Genomic DNA, 16,200 nt, shown 5'->3' on the forward strand with positions numbered 1-16,200 from the left:
CTGGACAGCTTCAACAAAAGCTCTATGCCCCTTTGCCTCTTGAGGGCCCCAGATCTAGATGCAGTTCTCCAGATGGGGCCACACGAGGGCAGAGCAGAGGAGGACAGTCATTTCCCTCTCGCTGCCAGCCACCTTGTTCCATGCTGCCCAGGATGCTGTTGATGTTCTGCAAGTGCATACTTCTGGTTCGTGTCCAGCCTTTTGCCCACCTGGACTCCCCGGTCCTTCTCTGCAGGGCTGCTCTCACCAAGTTCTTTTCCCAGACTGTACACATAGGGATTGTCCAGACCAACCAATCCAAAGCCTCTGTTCAACCTCTCTACATTTACACGGCCTCGCTTTCCAGGTCTGTCTAGGTCCCTTCTTATGTTCTTCAGCTTGACCAGCAAATGCTGGTTCAGCCATGCTAGTTTCCCGCCTCCTCTGCAGGATTTCTTACACAGGGGGATGGAGAGCTCCTGTTATCACAAATGCATCCGTGAAGAGCTGCCAGCTCTGTTCCATACCTCTGTCCCAGAGAACAGATTCTTCCCAAGGATCCCACTCAATAATTCCTTCATCAGCCAGAAGTTCACTCTTCTTACTTTCAGGGGCCTTACTCTGTTCTTTACCAGGCGCATATTCCTTGAGATCACAAACTCAACTACAGCACGGTCACTACAGACCAGACTACCTTCAGTCTTAACTTGTTTAATTATCTCCTCTGCAGTGAGCACTAGGTCCACTACCACTCCTCTGGTTAGTTTTTCTATTTCCTGAACCAGAAAGTCATCCTCAGCACACTTCACCGTCTCCTGGATTACTCAGAAACTGCCACAAGGTTTTCCCAGGAGACATCCAAATGGTTGAAATGCCCCATCAGGATGAGAGCCTGTGAAAATGAAGCAAGAAGGCCTCATCCACAGGCTCCCCATGATTAAATGGCCTACTGTAGGAGCCCAACCACCAGATGTCCTTTATTCATCCAGTCCCAGCCTGTTTGTGGCTCTTTCTCAAAGGCAGTTGTCCATTTCTTAACGCACAGGCATTCCCTGGGGTGGGGTGGATGTCCTACCTCTTCTAAAAAGCTTGTAGTTCTCCATCATAATGTTCCAGTGGTACAATTCATCCCACCACATTTCTGCAATATCAATTAGGTCATAGTTTTCCAAATCCACTGTGGTCCCCCAGCCCTCCTGCTCTCCTTCTCATGCTGTTTGCATGGGTGTAGAAGAACTTCACCTGGGCTGCTGGTTGACATTACCTTCTTAGAGGAGCCCCTCCACATTCCTTCAGGACAAGTCTGAGATTTTTTCCCAGCTATCTTCTTAAGTTTTACAGTGCTCGCCGGCCTGCTTCTGTTACTTAAATGTTTATGACAGAATCCTTAGAGTTGCAATGGGCTTTTACAGGTCACCTAGTCCAACTCCTCTGCAATGAGCAGGGACACCTACAGCTTGATCAGGTGCTCAGAGCCCAGTCCAGTTTGACCTGCAATATCTCCAGGCATGGGGCATCCACTACCTCTTTCGTCAATCTGTTCCAGTACTTCACTAGCAACATCCTAAGAACCTCTTACATCCAAACTAAACTGCCTTGTTCTAGTTTCAAACCATCTCCTTTTTCCTAGCACAACAAGTCCTGCTAAAGAATCTGTTCCCCTTCTTTCTTATAACTTCATTTAGATACTGAAAGGCCACTACCAGGTCTCTCCAAAGCCTCCTGTTCTCTAGGGTGAGCAGCCCCCAGCTCTACCTATCCTCAAAGGGGAGGGGAGGTGTTCAATCCCTTGGACCATCTTTGTGGCCCTCCTCTGGATGTGTTTCAACAGGTCCATGTCTGTTCTATACTAAGGACTCCACATCTGGATGAAGAACTCCAGAACGAGTTCTCACCAGTGCAGAGTAGATGGGCTCACCCTTCCCAGACTGAAATGCAGTTTAAAGGTAATTGCCATAATTCCTTCTGTGTATTGTTCCCAAATTCACTCAATTTAAAAGTAAAAATCATCCCTAACTGAGCAACAACCACCCAAACAGTATGAGGTGGCTTTTGTCTTTAACTTTTTACTACCTGTTTCAAAAGGCTACTTAGAAGAATAGATTTATCAGGAGAAAAAGTAGTATTAGACATTTGCAGAAATGAAACGCAAGCTAATATGAAAAACAGAATGCAATATTTACAGAACATGAGTCACAACAAAAGCAAGTTGAATTAATGACAAGAGAAATGATAAATTGGGCTAGATCTAATTGATGCAGAGGACAAAGTAAAAAAAAAAAAAAAAAAAAAGTCTTCTGGAACTGATGTTAATACATGCATATAAGGGGAATATTTCTGGAAACACTCTAAATTAAGTCTGCCAGGTTCTTCTGCTAAAGCAAAATCAAATATTAATGTATTCATTTCAATAAACATTTCTGAGCAACCAATGATTGATCCAATTACTATACTAATCATACATTTTGATTCTTCTAACAACTGACTTGCGGAATTCCGCATTGCAAATGAGGTCTAGTGAATGAATTTCATTTATTTAATCTGCTTGTGACCCAAAGGCACCTCACTGTGAAGGTGAGTTTAACAATTGCTTTGCAGAAATCAAGGAAACAACCCCCCAGAAAACAGAACAGCTGTGAACTTAAAAGGCTAGAATTCAGGCTACGTAGTTGTGGGTCCCAATGGTCAGGAATACCATTTCACATCACATGAGAAAAATACTCAGTCATACAAGACAAGCATGAAAAAGCTGTTCAATATATGAGGAATCTCTCCTATATACAAGCAGCATGCTTTTTCAATTTTTAATGATTTTCCTCCTATATACAACTACATCCCAACTTTTCCTGTCATCCCACATAATAAATTGACTTCACTTTTGGATGTTTGTCACTGGGGGAAGTAATGGATACTTTTTTTTTCCTACTGTAAATCAATTTCATTCTCTCATTGCTAATCTAAGTAAGGCTTCCGGAAATGGGATGCCTGAAACGATGCCAAGATCCTTCCTATTCACAGAAATAACTGCAAGCACCAATCATAGCTTTCTACCCATCAGTTTATGCTCTGAATCCTGTGTGACTCTCCATTAAACAGCCAAAACCAGTCTAAATTCACTTTTAAATGAGGTTACATTTACATTAACATGAGGTTTTCCTAGTGTTATTTCATTTGATGGAAATAGTTGAGTTGCTCATAAAGTTACACATTCTGGACTCACAAAAAACAATTGTAGCATATAATTAAAAATAAAATGATAAAATAAAATGCTAAAAGTAATATGAATAAAACTCAGGAATGTACATTCATAAAATAATTGTTTTTAAAAGATCTCACCTATTAATAGAGTATATAAGTAGGTTCAGATGTTATGGAAACAGCATGTTAAGGCTTCAAAATGAACATAAGCAAGAGTAGAGGTTCTGAAATTAAAGAATTTCCAGTCACAGAATAAAATCCTATAATCATTAAGGCTGGAAAAGACCTCAAAGATCATCTAGTCCAACCATCAACCTGTCCCCCACAATGCCACTAAGCTGGTCATGTTATAGGAAGGTTTTTTTATTTAAGAAAACACAAACTGCTAAGGATGTATAATCAAGTAACATAGAAAATACTTGTAAGCGTTCCTGAATTATTTAAATCGAACAATTGGCAATTAAATCAAAGTGTGTTGTTCGGGAGTAAATTTGAAGCAATCTCATGTTATGTTCAAAAATCCTGGAGTAGTAAAAAAAAAAAAAAAAAAGTACAACCAGAAATTAGAGACAGATTCTCCTGTACAGAACATTCCTTGAAATGCTATACATACAATGCGTTAGCGTGAAAAGTTACATAAACTGTGGCAAAGCCAACAAGCTTTAATTAGCTTGTGCAGAGAATTAACGGTCTTGATAACTTGACCACAGAAACACGTTGAAAGAATAGCCAGACTTTTGATCTTGTTCTTTCCCCCATAGCTTTATAGCATTTAAAACACAGGAGAGCTTTTCCATGTAAGAAATTCTTTAAGTTCTATGCATTACTAGAACTCAGCTTAAATTCTACATCATTTTTAAACTCCTGATAGAGAAAAGGGCGTCTTTTAAGATCATATTGAAACCGTTAGCCAATGAAGTCAGTGTTTTGGAAAAGAAATTCAAAATACTTCTTGTTGTGATTCACCTTGAACAAGAGAATGAAGATCCTTACTTTGACCTTTAGCATCATTTTTGTTCTTTATTCTTAAGTCATTTACTAGCTTGACTTACTTCTTCAGAAGCAGATAATGGAAATACACAGTTAATGGAGTAACTCAAAACTTAAGGTCCCACTTTCATAACTTTTCTTGATTTACAGAACTGATTCAGCTGCATTGGATTTCTGGAGACAGTGATTATAATCCAATAAGTTATTTGACTTGAAGCATTCCAATCTATGAGAAAACACTCATCAACAATTTGCATTTCAAAAATGTCGTGGTTCCCTCCAGAATAGCTGTCAGCAAAAGATAAATGTATCACTAAAAACTGAGTGCCTGCAATCAGTGCCTCGTGTTTTATGATAGGCAGAATTAAGTGGTTTCCTTAAAGCACAGATGTATGTGAGTAATGTTATCCTGAAAATGTAGTTTCTATACGTAAATGTGGATAGTGCATGGATGTTGCATACAATCCTTAAACCTCAGCAAGCACGTAATAATTGACTCCATAAGCTTAGATGAAGATAAATTTATATTTTCCAAAAGTACTACATCAGTAGTTTTTAACATCAGTCACTTTTTTTTTTCCCCAATATCTTCTCCAAAGCCTTCATGCAAATGTAGGTTCAAGAAAAAGCCATCATTTCTTCTCAGCTGACCTAGCACAAACTCTTCCTTTGCTACAGACCCTTCCCTTCTGCTACAGAAGCATGTTTCATTGGGACAAATCATTTAATTGCCACCTAGTAACTTGGCTAGCCTTTTCTCCACAATTAATCACTTGGAGTATTTCAGAAGTTCCTTCTCTAAGTAATGTATTTATTTGAAACAGAAGAGAAAAATATCGCTGCTCCCTACTCACACTGTGGAAAGTAAGAATAAAATCTCAAAAAATTAACTGTTTTGCTCCTCCCCCGTGACAAGCTGAAGTCTGTGCAGTTATATCATAGGTGAAATATGGATTTTCATACAAAAAAAGTAACTGCCGTGTAACACAGATACACACTATGTATATACACACACTTTACATATATATATATATATATATATATATATATATATATATATATATATATATATATATATATATATATATTTGTCTCTGTGCAAAAACACTGCTTCCTTCCCAACACCTTAAACAAGTGATATCAATAATGAAATAACACTGTGCTAAAGGTGTGGGGAGGATCTGTAAAAATCTTCCTTTTCATTTGTTCACTAAGATCTTAGGTCAGCTCCTGCTAACAACTGCCAAGCATACTTCTGAAATGACTTAAGGGAGAAGGAACTGGATTTCTGAATAATTTATTTTATCTTAAAGGAAAAAAAATTACTACATCCTTCCTACTTCTCATCAGGATGCTGCCTTTCTGCTTCTTCACATTTTCCCATGCTCATATGTTCTTTTTTTGATTTACAGTGTTTTGTTTTTTTTTTCTTAATAGTTTTATTAGTTTTTTCTGCAAAAGAGAAGTTATTTCCATAGCATAACATCAGGTAATACTTCCAAGTATTTTTCAAGTGAATTCAAAAAACAATTGAAGTAGAGCTATTTCATTGCGTTTATTTTGTGCTCCACTGGAATTTTTTTTTAAGTCACTTTATTTTCAGCTGAAATGGACTACTTATTTTCTACCTCCAGCATCCAACGTGTACGAAATGACTGTGCAAACACACGTGATTTGTGCTCTTAGAAAGAGCACAAAGATTAAAATAATGTAAAAATTATAAATATGTTAATAAACTTTGTTTTTCTGATCACAGTCCTCCATTTTAGAACTTTAAAAATTCCATTATGCAAAGTCAATTGTCATTTCAATTCCAATTCCATTTCAAATGTCAAGTTCTCAATACAGTGGTACCTGGTAGAAATTGTTATCCCATACAGTTATGTCTACAAGGTTTTGTAGAATGATGGCTACCTGCTGAGCAGTAAATTTTACAGTAAGAATTGCCCCCGAGGAAAAAGCTGCTCAAGAAAACTTATTTCATGTTAGCCCACCAACTAATGCTGCCAATGAGAAAGAATGCGAGAGAGAGGTAGACTCTTCATGAGGAATATCAGGTATTGGTGAGCCTAGGAGCATCATAATGCATTTCTACAAGCTCAAAGCAAACAGGAAGAGCACAATTAGATTACGAGAAAAAACGTGATGTGCCTGGTTACCATATCCTTTCATGTTACATAACTTCCATTTGAAAGACAGTTTTTCCTAACTGCTTTTCTCCTGCCTGTGGTACAAGCAGCACATGAAACTTTTTTTTCCTATTTCCACACAGAATAACAAAAATAAAAACACAATAAGGATTTCTACGAACATCTTTAGGCAAAGACACCATTTACATCTGGAGAGAAAAATCTGTCTTGCTCAAAAATAACGTGTCCATTTACTTAGAAAGCCATAAGTTGAACATTCAGAACTGGAGAATGTCTACTTCATGCAGATTTGCAATACAACCCTTCAACTTATGTCTATGATTCTACAAGAGTGAGTAGTTTATGCCTTAAAAGTTCCTGTAGGCATTCGTATAATGATTTTAGTGCTTCTGAGCAAGAATAGATCTGGTGTAGCATTTGATGAAAGGCAGAACAGAACCAGAACTCCACAGTGAAGCTTGCACTAGTGTAAGTAAGCTACAGAAATTTAAATTTATGACAATATCCCACATATGACAAGACAATCTCTACAATCAATATTTAGCTACAGTTTACAGAGTTCACAGAAATGGTATTTGGATCTATTTACACACTCTCCCCCTAACACCCAAGCAAAAAAGAAGAGTTCCAGTCTTGGGCCTTAGTGTATCAGTAATGCATCTTCAACATGAATACTAGCTAGCAGCACTGCTTCACGCTTGCCTTGCACATTTACAAGACAGAGGTCAAAGGGAAAACTCATTCTGTGCAAATCTTGAGTTCTCATTATATAAAAGGTTTAAAGAAATTCACATTTTTCCTTCCACAGTCAGACTAACACTTCCACAAGCCCACCATTATTTTAAATACTATAGAAAATGAAATTATGCTGAACATACAAATTCCAGGCAGATAATCACAATCAAAATTATGAGGGAAAAGAGCCTCTTCCATTCTCTCCACAAGTGCACTTCTCTGGATACATACACAAAACATGATCTGAATTGAGTTTTTTTTGTGAGCTAAACTGCTAATACCCAGAATTCTAGTTCTAGCACTGGAATCAAGATATTACAGTGGTTAAATTCTCAGAGGAGTTTTGACAAAAAACAGAAGAACACCTTCAACTCTTTCACTAAACAAATGTGCTTTGTTGTGACAGAATAAACAGACTAGGAAACTAACTTTAAACTGTATTCTCTTTGTTTATAAACAGATAACTAGAACAAGAAAGCAACTTTCTAAAATCATTTCATAAAGCTTTGCAAAATAGATTTTCATTAGTATCCTATCATAGAAGCAATGCAGATTCTATCACGACTACTGTAATTTGCCAAAGACTGCCAGCAACTTGTGATAATACATCCAATTCCTTTCTGCACTGGAAATATAATTGGAGCAGAGTGAAAGAATGCTGCCTCCCACTGAGATCTGCTGCCCTCACTCTAAGAAGGACAACCACGTAAGCCACTAACTGCTTTTAACCTTGCTGAGCCTCTGACTAGCATGGGCAGAGCCCTAAGTGCAACAGCTCTTTCCTTCTCGAGTGCTAAAACAAACGATTCTGTATCTTAAAGAAACAGCCCACACAATACAATCTGACATTATGCTGCATACAGCAAAATAAACAGGTCAGTGCTCTGGTTATGATCAACAGCAGTATTAATGTGTCAAAATCATGCATGCATTTGATGAAAACTGAGAAAAAAGAACTTGAGCAGAGCAATTCTCTATCCCAGAGCAAGCTGAATAACAGAAAGCTAAAGAAAGCAAGGAACTAATTGCACAGTGCTCCAGGGCTTACTGCTTCTCCATGTCAACCACCTTTCGAGAAGCACAACAATTATTAAAAGCTTCCTTTTTGTTACCTATAGATATCTTTCACTATTACAATTTATTAGCTTTACCCAGAAAGCTAAAGTGTGCTGAGTGTTACCTATCCAGAATAGAAGATTCAAGCATTGCACCACAGCAGCTCTGAGATGCCAATTCACCATCCCTCAGGACAAATACTCCAATGCAACTTGTTTGCTTTCTGGGAAAAAAATCTAAATAAGAAGAAACAGCTGTCTAGAGCCATGGGGAATTCATGTGCCCGTCATCACACTGCAAAAGAGCCAATTTCACAATAGAACCTTTGATCCTTCGAGAAATAAACTTATAAGATGTTGTACTAAATCGTTTCCAGGTAAACTCACAATTAACAGGAAAGCTCATTCTGCTCAAATATAACTTCAAGCTGAGTAACTGTAGTAGCCGCTTAACTTTTAGAATCACTTTGAAATAATTATAGTACAATTGACACCAGAACTTTTTCCATCAACATCAACATCACCTGAGAGACTGAAATAGATTAGTAATGCTACAAAGTACCTAGGAACACTGATGTACGGGCCATGTTACAAGATAAAAGGGAGTTATTTGTTAGAACTGAGCTCCTAAAAGTGTCTGGCCACTGAAAGAGTATCTAATAAGGAATGGCATTCACTTTTTTCTCTGTACAGAAAGTGGCCCTGAATCTCAGTTTCACATTCACCCTCAATATTAGCAGAAGTGTGCATCCACCACTACACATTAATGAGATGCAGCTTTTTCATGAAATACTTAAATATTTCCAACAGAGAAAAAATTAGTTATATACTTACAGCATGGGGTCTTCTGCTTGTTCACAAGTTGTGGGAATGCAAAGATAGCTGACACGTCTAGCTCACGGTTTTCCTTCTGTTCATCATCCCCAGTCTGGTCAGCCCAAACTACTGATTTTTGTCTTTGAATCAGCTGTTCTACCTCTCCAAATTCAGCCTCAGTTAAAGTATTTGTCAACCCAGCTTCTTTCAAAGTCAGATACTGCTTGCGAAGAACTGGAAGCAAAGCATTTAGAACTCTGTAAAACAAGACAAATGTGACTAAATCACAATCTGGTCTCTACTAGCACTGCTGCCACCACTAGTAATTCAAGGGTTTTTCCTTGTCCTCCTCCACCCTGGAGATCTGTTTTATGTCATTCCACAAAATTTCAACTAGGAAAAAACATTCTTGACTAAGCTGAGTAACTTTTCTCTTTAGCAAAATCAAGTATTTCAGTATAAGAATTTTCCAAGTATAGTTTTTCTTTAATGTCTCAGTTTTTCCTCACTGTTTCTAAGATCCCTCAATCAGTGCAAAAATAGTTGTCATATCCTGACGGAATTTGGACTTTCTAAAATTAAGGATAAGATGCACGCACAACTGCAAAACAAATTCAAATGAGAGAAGTTTCAGAAATGTATATGAATAAAGGAATTTGTTAGCTCTTGCCTTGGTTGCAAGACTAAGCTCTAGGTTCAAACAGTAGCCAAGGGGATGTGCATGCAAAAAAAAAAAAAAACAAAAAAAAAACAAATGAGAAACTTGAAGTTACAGAAATGGAATGTTAAGTGTTTGGCTTTCAGCTTTGAAGGTTTGTGTATTTGTTATTGTAAAGCTTATCCTAAATACCCTTTCTCCAAATGATGACTAGCAGCCAGTTATTTCATTTTGGAATTATTTCATTATATACATTTTACATCTATTTATGGAAGACCTTTGTGATTACTTCTCATTGCATATCTTGCACCCTGAAGGTCTGCATTCAACAGGTTCAAGAGACTGATGACAGAGCTGATATTTACCTTCAAATTCAGCTTTTTTTTTTTTTTTTTTTTGCAGTCTGACCACATATATACCAGTTTAATTATAACATTCTTAGTACAGGTAGAAGCATTTAATTTCCTGCACTGTAGACACAAACACAAACGCACAAATTGCAATCAGTACTGTTCAACATAAAAGTGAAAAAAAGATACAGTAGCCTATTAACAAATCCTTAAAGCTATGCAGAGAAAAATGAAGTAAAAATAAGTGATGGACACAGTGCTCAGTTTCAGATAAACAAAGAATGACAGAAAGCAAGATTTACCAAGCTATTATTTTCCTTACCTTTTTATAGAAGAAAACAATTCTAATCTTAAGATAAAAGTGAGAAAAATCATGCTTCTGTTTTAACTGTCTGTTCTATAGACATCCCAAAGTTACAAATGCCAAAAAGGAAGTTTTAAAGAGGCCTCCTGTACTGAAATTGTACTTACTTTTCCATCTGCTTATAGTGCTGATCTTGAAAGGACAATAGAGACAGCATGTGCTCAATCTGGGCTTTCAGGTCCTTAACTTCTAGGTTTAAATGGCAACACTGAAGATCTTCATGCAGTTCCTTAGGAAATTAGCAATGGAAAAAAAACCAAACAACAGTAGATCAAATTATAAGTGAGAAACTGAAGTATAAAATGAAAAATAATCATATTAATAGGTGATCTATTGAAATGTAAAGCTAAAATGGATCAATAGTATTCTAATAAATTTATTGTGAATTGCTTGATTTTAATTTACGTGCATAAATATTTTGTTAATTGACAAAAAGATGAGTGTGCTCTAATTAGCTCTAGGAGTCCAGCAGGCACACATGTATTTACATGTGCATGGCCAAAGATACACTTGCTTCTTTTCCTATGTACTTGCTCCATATTTGGATTTCAGTGATGCTGACTAGAACAAGTCTCCCTCATATTCAGTTATCTTCCTGTGATGCCAATATTTTATTTGAAATACTTTAAAATTGACTCTTACTGTATAAAAAAATTTTAGTCATCCTAATATAAATATTCCATTACCTGAGTTATACAAGTGCTCATTGCACAATGTAATTCAAGCCAGCCTAATTGCCAACTGAAATCAAAAGGCAGAGAGGAAAATCCTAACCCTTTCTTTTCCTCATCTTTTTTTTCCTGTACATGCTTTCATCCCTCCCCTTCTGCCAGCTCAGGTGTTCACTTGGGACTGCATCAAGCTCGAGTTGCTAAAACTTGGAAAAGAGCTTAACACAATTTCTTCCCTGATTCTCACCTCTCTCGCAACCTTGAAATGAATTTTTTTTTTCTTCTTTTTTTTGCCAAGATAAAAACTAGATTAGGCATGCTTAGACAAGCATTAAGACCTACTGTGAAGGTAAGAACAGAAGTGTAGGGCAAGAAGCAGGATCAACTCTCAAGCAGCTGTCTCAAGTGCTCAGCCATACCATTTATTTACCTTTAGAATGTGTTTTTACAGGTAATTATACACTTTTACACGGAATGATTGTACAAACAACACAATACCATTACGGTAGAAAATCTAAAATACTTAACACTAGATTTTGAAACCACTCGGAAAGAATTAGTCACAGTCAAAACCACAAGGGAGATGGAAAGAAGAAAAATCTACCCTTGAGTCACATGTTGCTTACAGCGCATGAAATCTGCCCTTGAAGTGAAAGGCCTTTTACCTTTGGAATACAGCCACCTTGATCCAGGAGGCGCATTTTGGTTTCAACGCGATGCAGCCAATTGGTATTTTCCTCAAAATGTTCCATCTTCTCCTCTTTCTTCTTCTGTACATGTGCACAGTAGGTTCTAAGCCTTGCAAGCATATGATCCCGCTTGCAAGTGGCCTAAAATTGAAAGAGACACAGCGTTGAAAGTGGCAACTTTCATCTGATATTTTCTAGCATCTCTCTATAAAATAATTCTATATACTTACACAGCAAATATTTCACATTTTTGACTAGTTTAATAAAAGTAAAATAGCTCATTCTTCTTATGGAGCATCACTGAACCACATGTAAACCTCCCCATACTCATTTAATTTTACCATTATTATGGCCTACTCTTGTTAGAAACTTATTGTACTTATAGAACCAGTGATGCTTGACTGTTAGGCACACCCTGTAAGTTACCTAATGGCTAAAAAAAAAATCATTGGAGCATTTCAGTGCAGTACTGCTAAGATCCAACACAGAAGCCTGCTCTTAAGAAACATTTGTATGAAATTGTGCGTGAGCACATAACCCCCACTATGAACACAACAACTGCGCCCCACTGGACAAAAGCATTACTTCAGAGTTTCTATGACATGAAAGAATTTTAGAGTGCGTTAGTCACTTGAAATGTCTTAATGACAACCAAAAACTTGCGACATTTTTTCTATTTGGACCAAATGCCTTGTGAATTACTGAAAAAAAATAGTAGCTTGCAAATTATCACCTTCAGCTCAACGCAGACTGTTACTGTCACTAATCAAAATCAGCCCCACCCCTAGTTTCATGAGTACATAAAGCATTTAAGTCAAATTGTATCAGAGAAATTAAAATACTAGATGTTACCTTGATCTTCTAGAAAGAAGCAAGCATTCAGTGCAACATCAATTGTTAATAATTAGCCTCATACTCTTGAGTTATATTTCATGGCAATTAAACATGATTTTGGCTCACGTGACCTTGCCCATAAACAGCTATTCAGAGATGGCTCTGGTGACTAGTGGAAACAATAAGAATCTGTCTTGTTTAGCACAATGTCAGTGTTTCTCCTTATGAACAGGATTAGTAACAACACATGGTTATATCAGCTTCATAACAGCCTCTGTGGCTGTACCATCCATACATTATCACAGTTTTTGGACAAGATCACCGTGAGTCTCCCAAGGCATTAAGTAACTATGACACACTCCAACCTGCAGAAGGTTCAGCTGAAAAAAGTTTTCACAGTTAACAGTAATGAGCAGAAACACACAGCTTATGTGGCATGGGGAAAAAGCCTGACTGGCATTAAAATAATATTTCTAACCTTAATACAGAGAACGTTATCTGAGTGTTAATCAGAGTGTCCCATATCAACAGCATAAATAACAAAGCAGTAGCTAATTGTTTAAGTTGCATAAATACTTTAGGACTTTAGACAACTCACCTTCTCTATTCTTTCTTCAGAGCATATCAGTTGAGTTTGTTCATGATACCGTTTCTGATAATAAGCCTTCAGTGTACTGACTTTCAGCTGCATTTCCAGCTTCAGGTATTCTTCTCTGATTTCCTCACGGTTTGCAAACACATTTTTAAGAACTTCTTTGTATCTATTACAAGTGAAGTATCACAAAGATAAGCAAGTGAGCTACTAGTACTTTACTATTACATGCAAGCACACACACAGGCCATCCTTTACTTTGGGAAAGTCTCCAATCCAAGCTGTAAATCAGAACATGCATCACACCTTAGCGCTTTTCAGGCTAATAGGGGAAACAGTGATGGAAGATACTTAGAAGTTACTCCAACTAGACTAATGTCTAAATGGACTCAAAAATCTGCTTATCCCTAGTCTGCAACGCAAATTAGAGTAACAAGCATAAGGAGAAAGCCTAGAAAGATTATCACATTGCAATGTAAGTTTCTGTGGTGGTATTCTCACCCTTCATTCCTAGATACTGCAAGAGCAGTCCAGAATAGTCAAAAAGATTCAATCATGACACCAAGATAATACTCACATAAGGTGACAGTTAAACATGCAAGCATTCTAAAGATATGCAAAATTAGATTGCTATACAGTGTTTGTTACAGAGCATCATGAAATGCTGTACAGTTACTATAAAATTGAGCATAGGCCGAAGTAGAGAACAAGCTGAAGAGACATTCTTGCCATAAAGTTAACTTTTAAACAACACATTTCAGAAGCAGCAATTTCATAATCTGAATTCTGAACAGCCCAAACTGTCTTATTACTTGCATTTTAAGAACAGGTAACTTTTTTCTATAGTTTCAGAAACCCAGGAGTCTTGCCCAAAGTTCTCCAGACAACGCTACTGTATTGATGTAAAGATCTGTACAGACACAGTGAATTTAGAAAAACTTCTTTAAGGAGTAAGATATTCTCCTGCAGAACATGACTGCTTTTACTTTACACTATTACTATCTATACAGTCACCCTATGAGTGAATGTTTGCACAAGCAGCTGAAATTTTTTTTTTTTTTGCCTCCACAGTATCCATAGAAACACAGTCCCTCCCACCTGCTTTGGAAATACAGCAGCAGAGAAGTGATGGCAAATTCTATTATTTTAACAACAGTAAAATTCTGCAAACAGTTTAAGTGAAGCTACAGAATAGAATCTCCTCCTGCACTCTGTAATTATTAGGAACTATTATCACTATGTACCAATAAATGAACCTTTTGTGTAGATAAGGATCAGTGTCCCAGCTACAGTATCAAGTAGAGAAGCCTCTGCAAAACTCCTGCTTTGAGAGGGATTTCTCAGTAAGCATACTTTTATTTCTGTGAAAGAATCTTTCCTATTCTTCACTTAATGTTAGAGTGAACCTGTAAGCACATGCAGGATATAATCATCTCTGGACTACCTACTTTCAGAGCTCACAGACCTACGCATGGGTGGCAGTACCAAAGTCAGTGTCCAAGGTCTGCATCAATAGGCTGAAGACTTGAAAGTTTGGCAGACATCACGTATCCTAGCTTTAGTCAACAGAAAGCACAGGAATGACTTCTAGGTTTGAAAGAGCAAGAAGAGTAATTAAGTGAGCCTAAACCCCTTTCAGATCACACTGGAAGATATCTTTGTTGGTTGTTTTTTTTTTGAGGCTTAGCCTCAAAATCCTCATCATGCAATACTATTACTTAGTATGCTTTAATAAAATTTTTCAAATACCCTTAATTTAGGGATCTGTGAATTGGTGTAGCCATAGCAGTCAAAACCCTGATTTAGATAGAAGAGAGAAGAATATAGATAAACAAAGAATGTTCTTCACAGAACTGTAGTATATATGCCACGGTAGAAAAGTGGTAATATTTAGACAGGACAAAGTAATCCATTAAATGACCCCTTAAACTTACAGTTAAATAAGGAACTCGTCCAAACTGCTAACGTTTTGCAGATAAGAATGACACTTTACCATCTCTTTCCAATAAAATATCAAACTTGTACTTTATGATGAATGAAGAGACAGCCAATATCCAGTAAGTAAAAGCATTTCCCCCTACACAATTTCTTAACTATTTTCTGAAGAGGTTTCACAAGCACAGCCAAAGATACCTAACAGCTGTAATTTCTTTGGTTTTGATCCAGACACTTGATGCTAACAATACATCTCTAAACAATATATAATAAATTTCTTCTCCTTCAGCAGATAAAAAACACATACACAATGAACCTTCACAAGCTTAGGTTTAGCCAAACAAATGTAACAAAATTACCTCCTTTCCTTGAAAAATCTCCAAGATCCTAATCTGTTGCTAAACAGTCAAGTCTGCCCTAAGAGTGTGGAAGATTTTAATACTAGCTCAATTCCCATGAAATCCTGTTGGGTACTACTTTAGTAAACATTTTCAAATTTCTGCAATTTGAAGAAATGGATTTTTACTGTTATCTCAGAAGGTTTTCCCAGGTAGAAAACACATTCAAGAGGCCAGTGAAAGTATTAACTGAACTAAGTAGGTGGATAAATGTCGGGAATATATGATGAGATATGAATATATGATGAGATATGAAGGGACAGACCCAGTGAGACTTTCAAACCAAAACCTAACCTTCTCAAGGTATAGATATACTGACTTGTGTAACAAATACATATAAATATCTTAAGTATTCTCTTGTCACACCAGAAAGATCGGTAGGAACATCATGAAGTCATCTTGAAGGTTGACAAATCTAAAAGCAATAGGAAAGAACAGCCTACTAATGTGACTGAGTTTCCATGTGAAAGAATAATTCCAGTTCCTGCCATCCAAATCGCACAGGAAGGGTACTACTGATGAAATAATTGTCAGCCATAACAGCATCTGCTGTCATTTACGCATTCTACATTGTCAGCCCACAAAAACAAATTAAGTGGCTTTGCTGAAAGCTGGCATTCATACGTCCCTCTGTTCCTCACCCTGAAAGGTTACTGGTAAAACAGTTAACCTGGCGGTGAGCAGAAACAACAGCATTAGAACTTGCATATAGATTTGTTATTTTTTTAATATGCAGTAGAGTATCAATTTCCATTCGATAACATGTTCCTAGAATCTACAAACCGA

The 16,200-nt window shown here is 37.0% G+C and overlaps 2 protein-coding genes across 4 annotated transcripts in view; both read right to left on the reverse strand.

The window, feature by feature from the left end:
* Positions 1-16,200, reverse strand: part of LOC125686392 (kinesin-like protein KIF18A) — a 70,247-nt gene that overhangs the window by 38,700 nt on the left and 15,347 nt on the right. The window lies entirely within an intron of this gene.
* The window catches only part of LOC125686412 (kinesin-like protein KIF18A), a 99,346-nt gene that overhangs the window by 7,570 nt on the left and 75,576 nt on the right, over positions 1-16,200 (reverse strand). For 2 of the 3 annotated variants that reach the window (XM_048930371.1, XM_048930369.1), the window contains exons 10-13: positions 13,088-13,250; positions 11,632-11,796; positions 10,403-10,524; positions 8,942-9,180 (exon numbers count right to left, since the gene is read on the reverse strand). The exons of the other annotated variant lie outside the window; for it this stretch is intronic. In XM_048930371.1, coding sequence (XP_048786328.1) covers positions 8,942-9,180; positions 10,403-10,524; positions 11,632-11,796; positions 13,088-13,250 — 689 coding nt within the window. The remainder of the gene's footprint in view (positions 1-8,941; positions 9,181-10,402; positions 10,525-11,631; positions 11,797-13,087; positions 13,251-16,200) is intronic. 3 annotated transcript variants of the gene reach the window in all.

The sequence above is a fragment of the Lagopus muta genome, chromosome W (genome assembly GCF_023343835.1).
Source record: "Lagopus muta isolate bLagMut1 chromosome W, bLagMut1 primary, whole genome shotgun sequence".
Classification (NCBI taxonomy): domain Eukaryota; kingdom Metazoa; phylum Chordata; class Aves; order Galliformes; family Phasianidae; genus Lagopus; species Lagopus muta.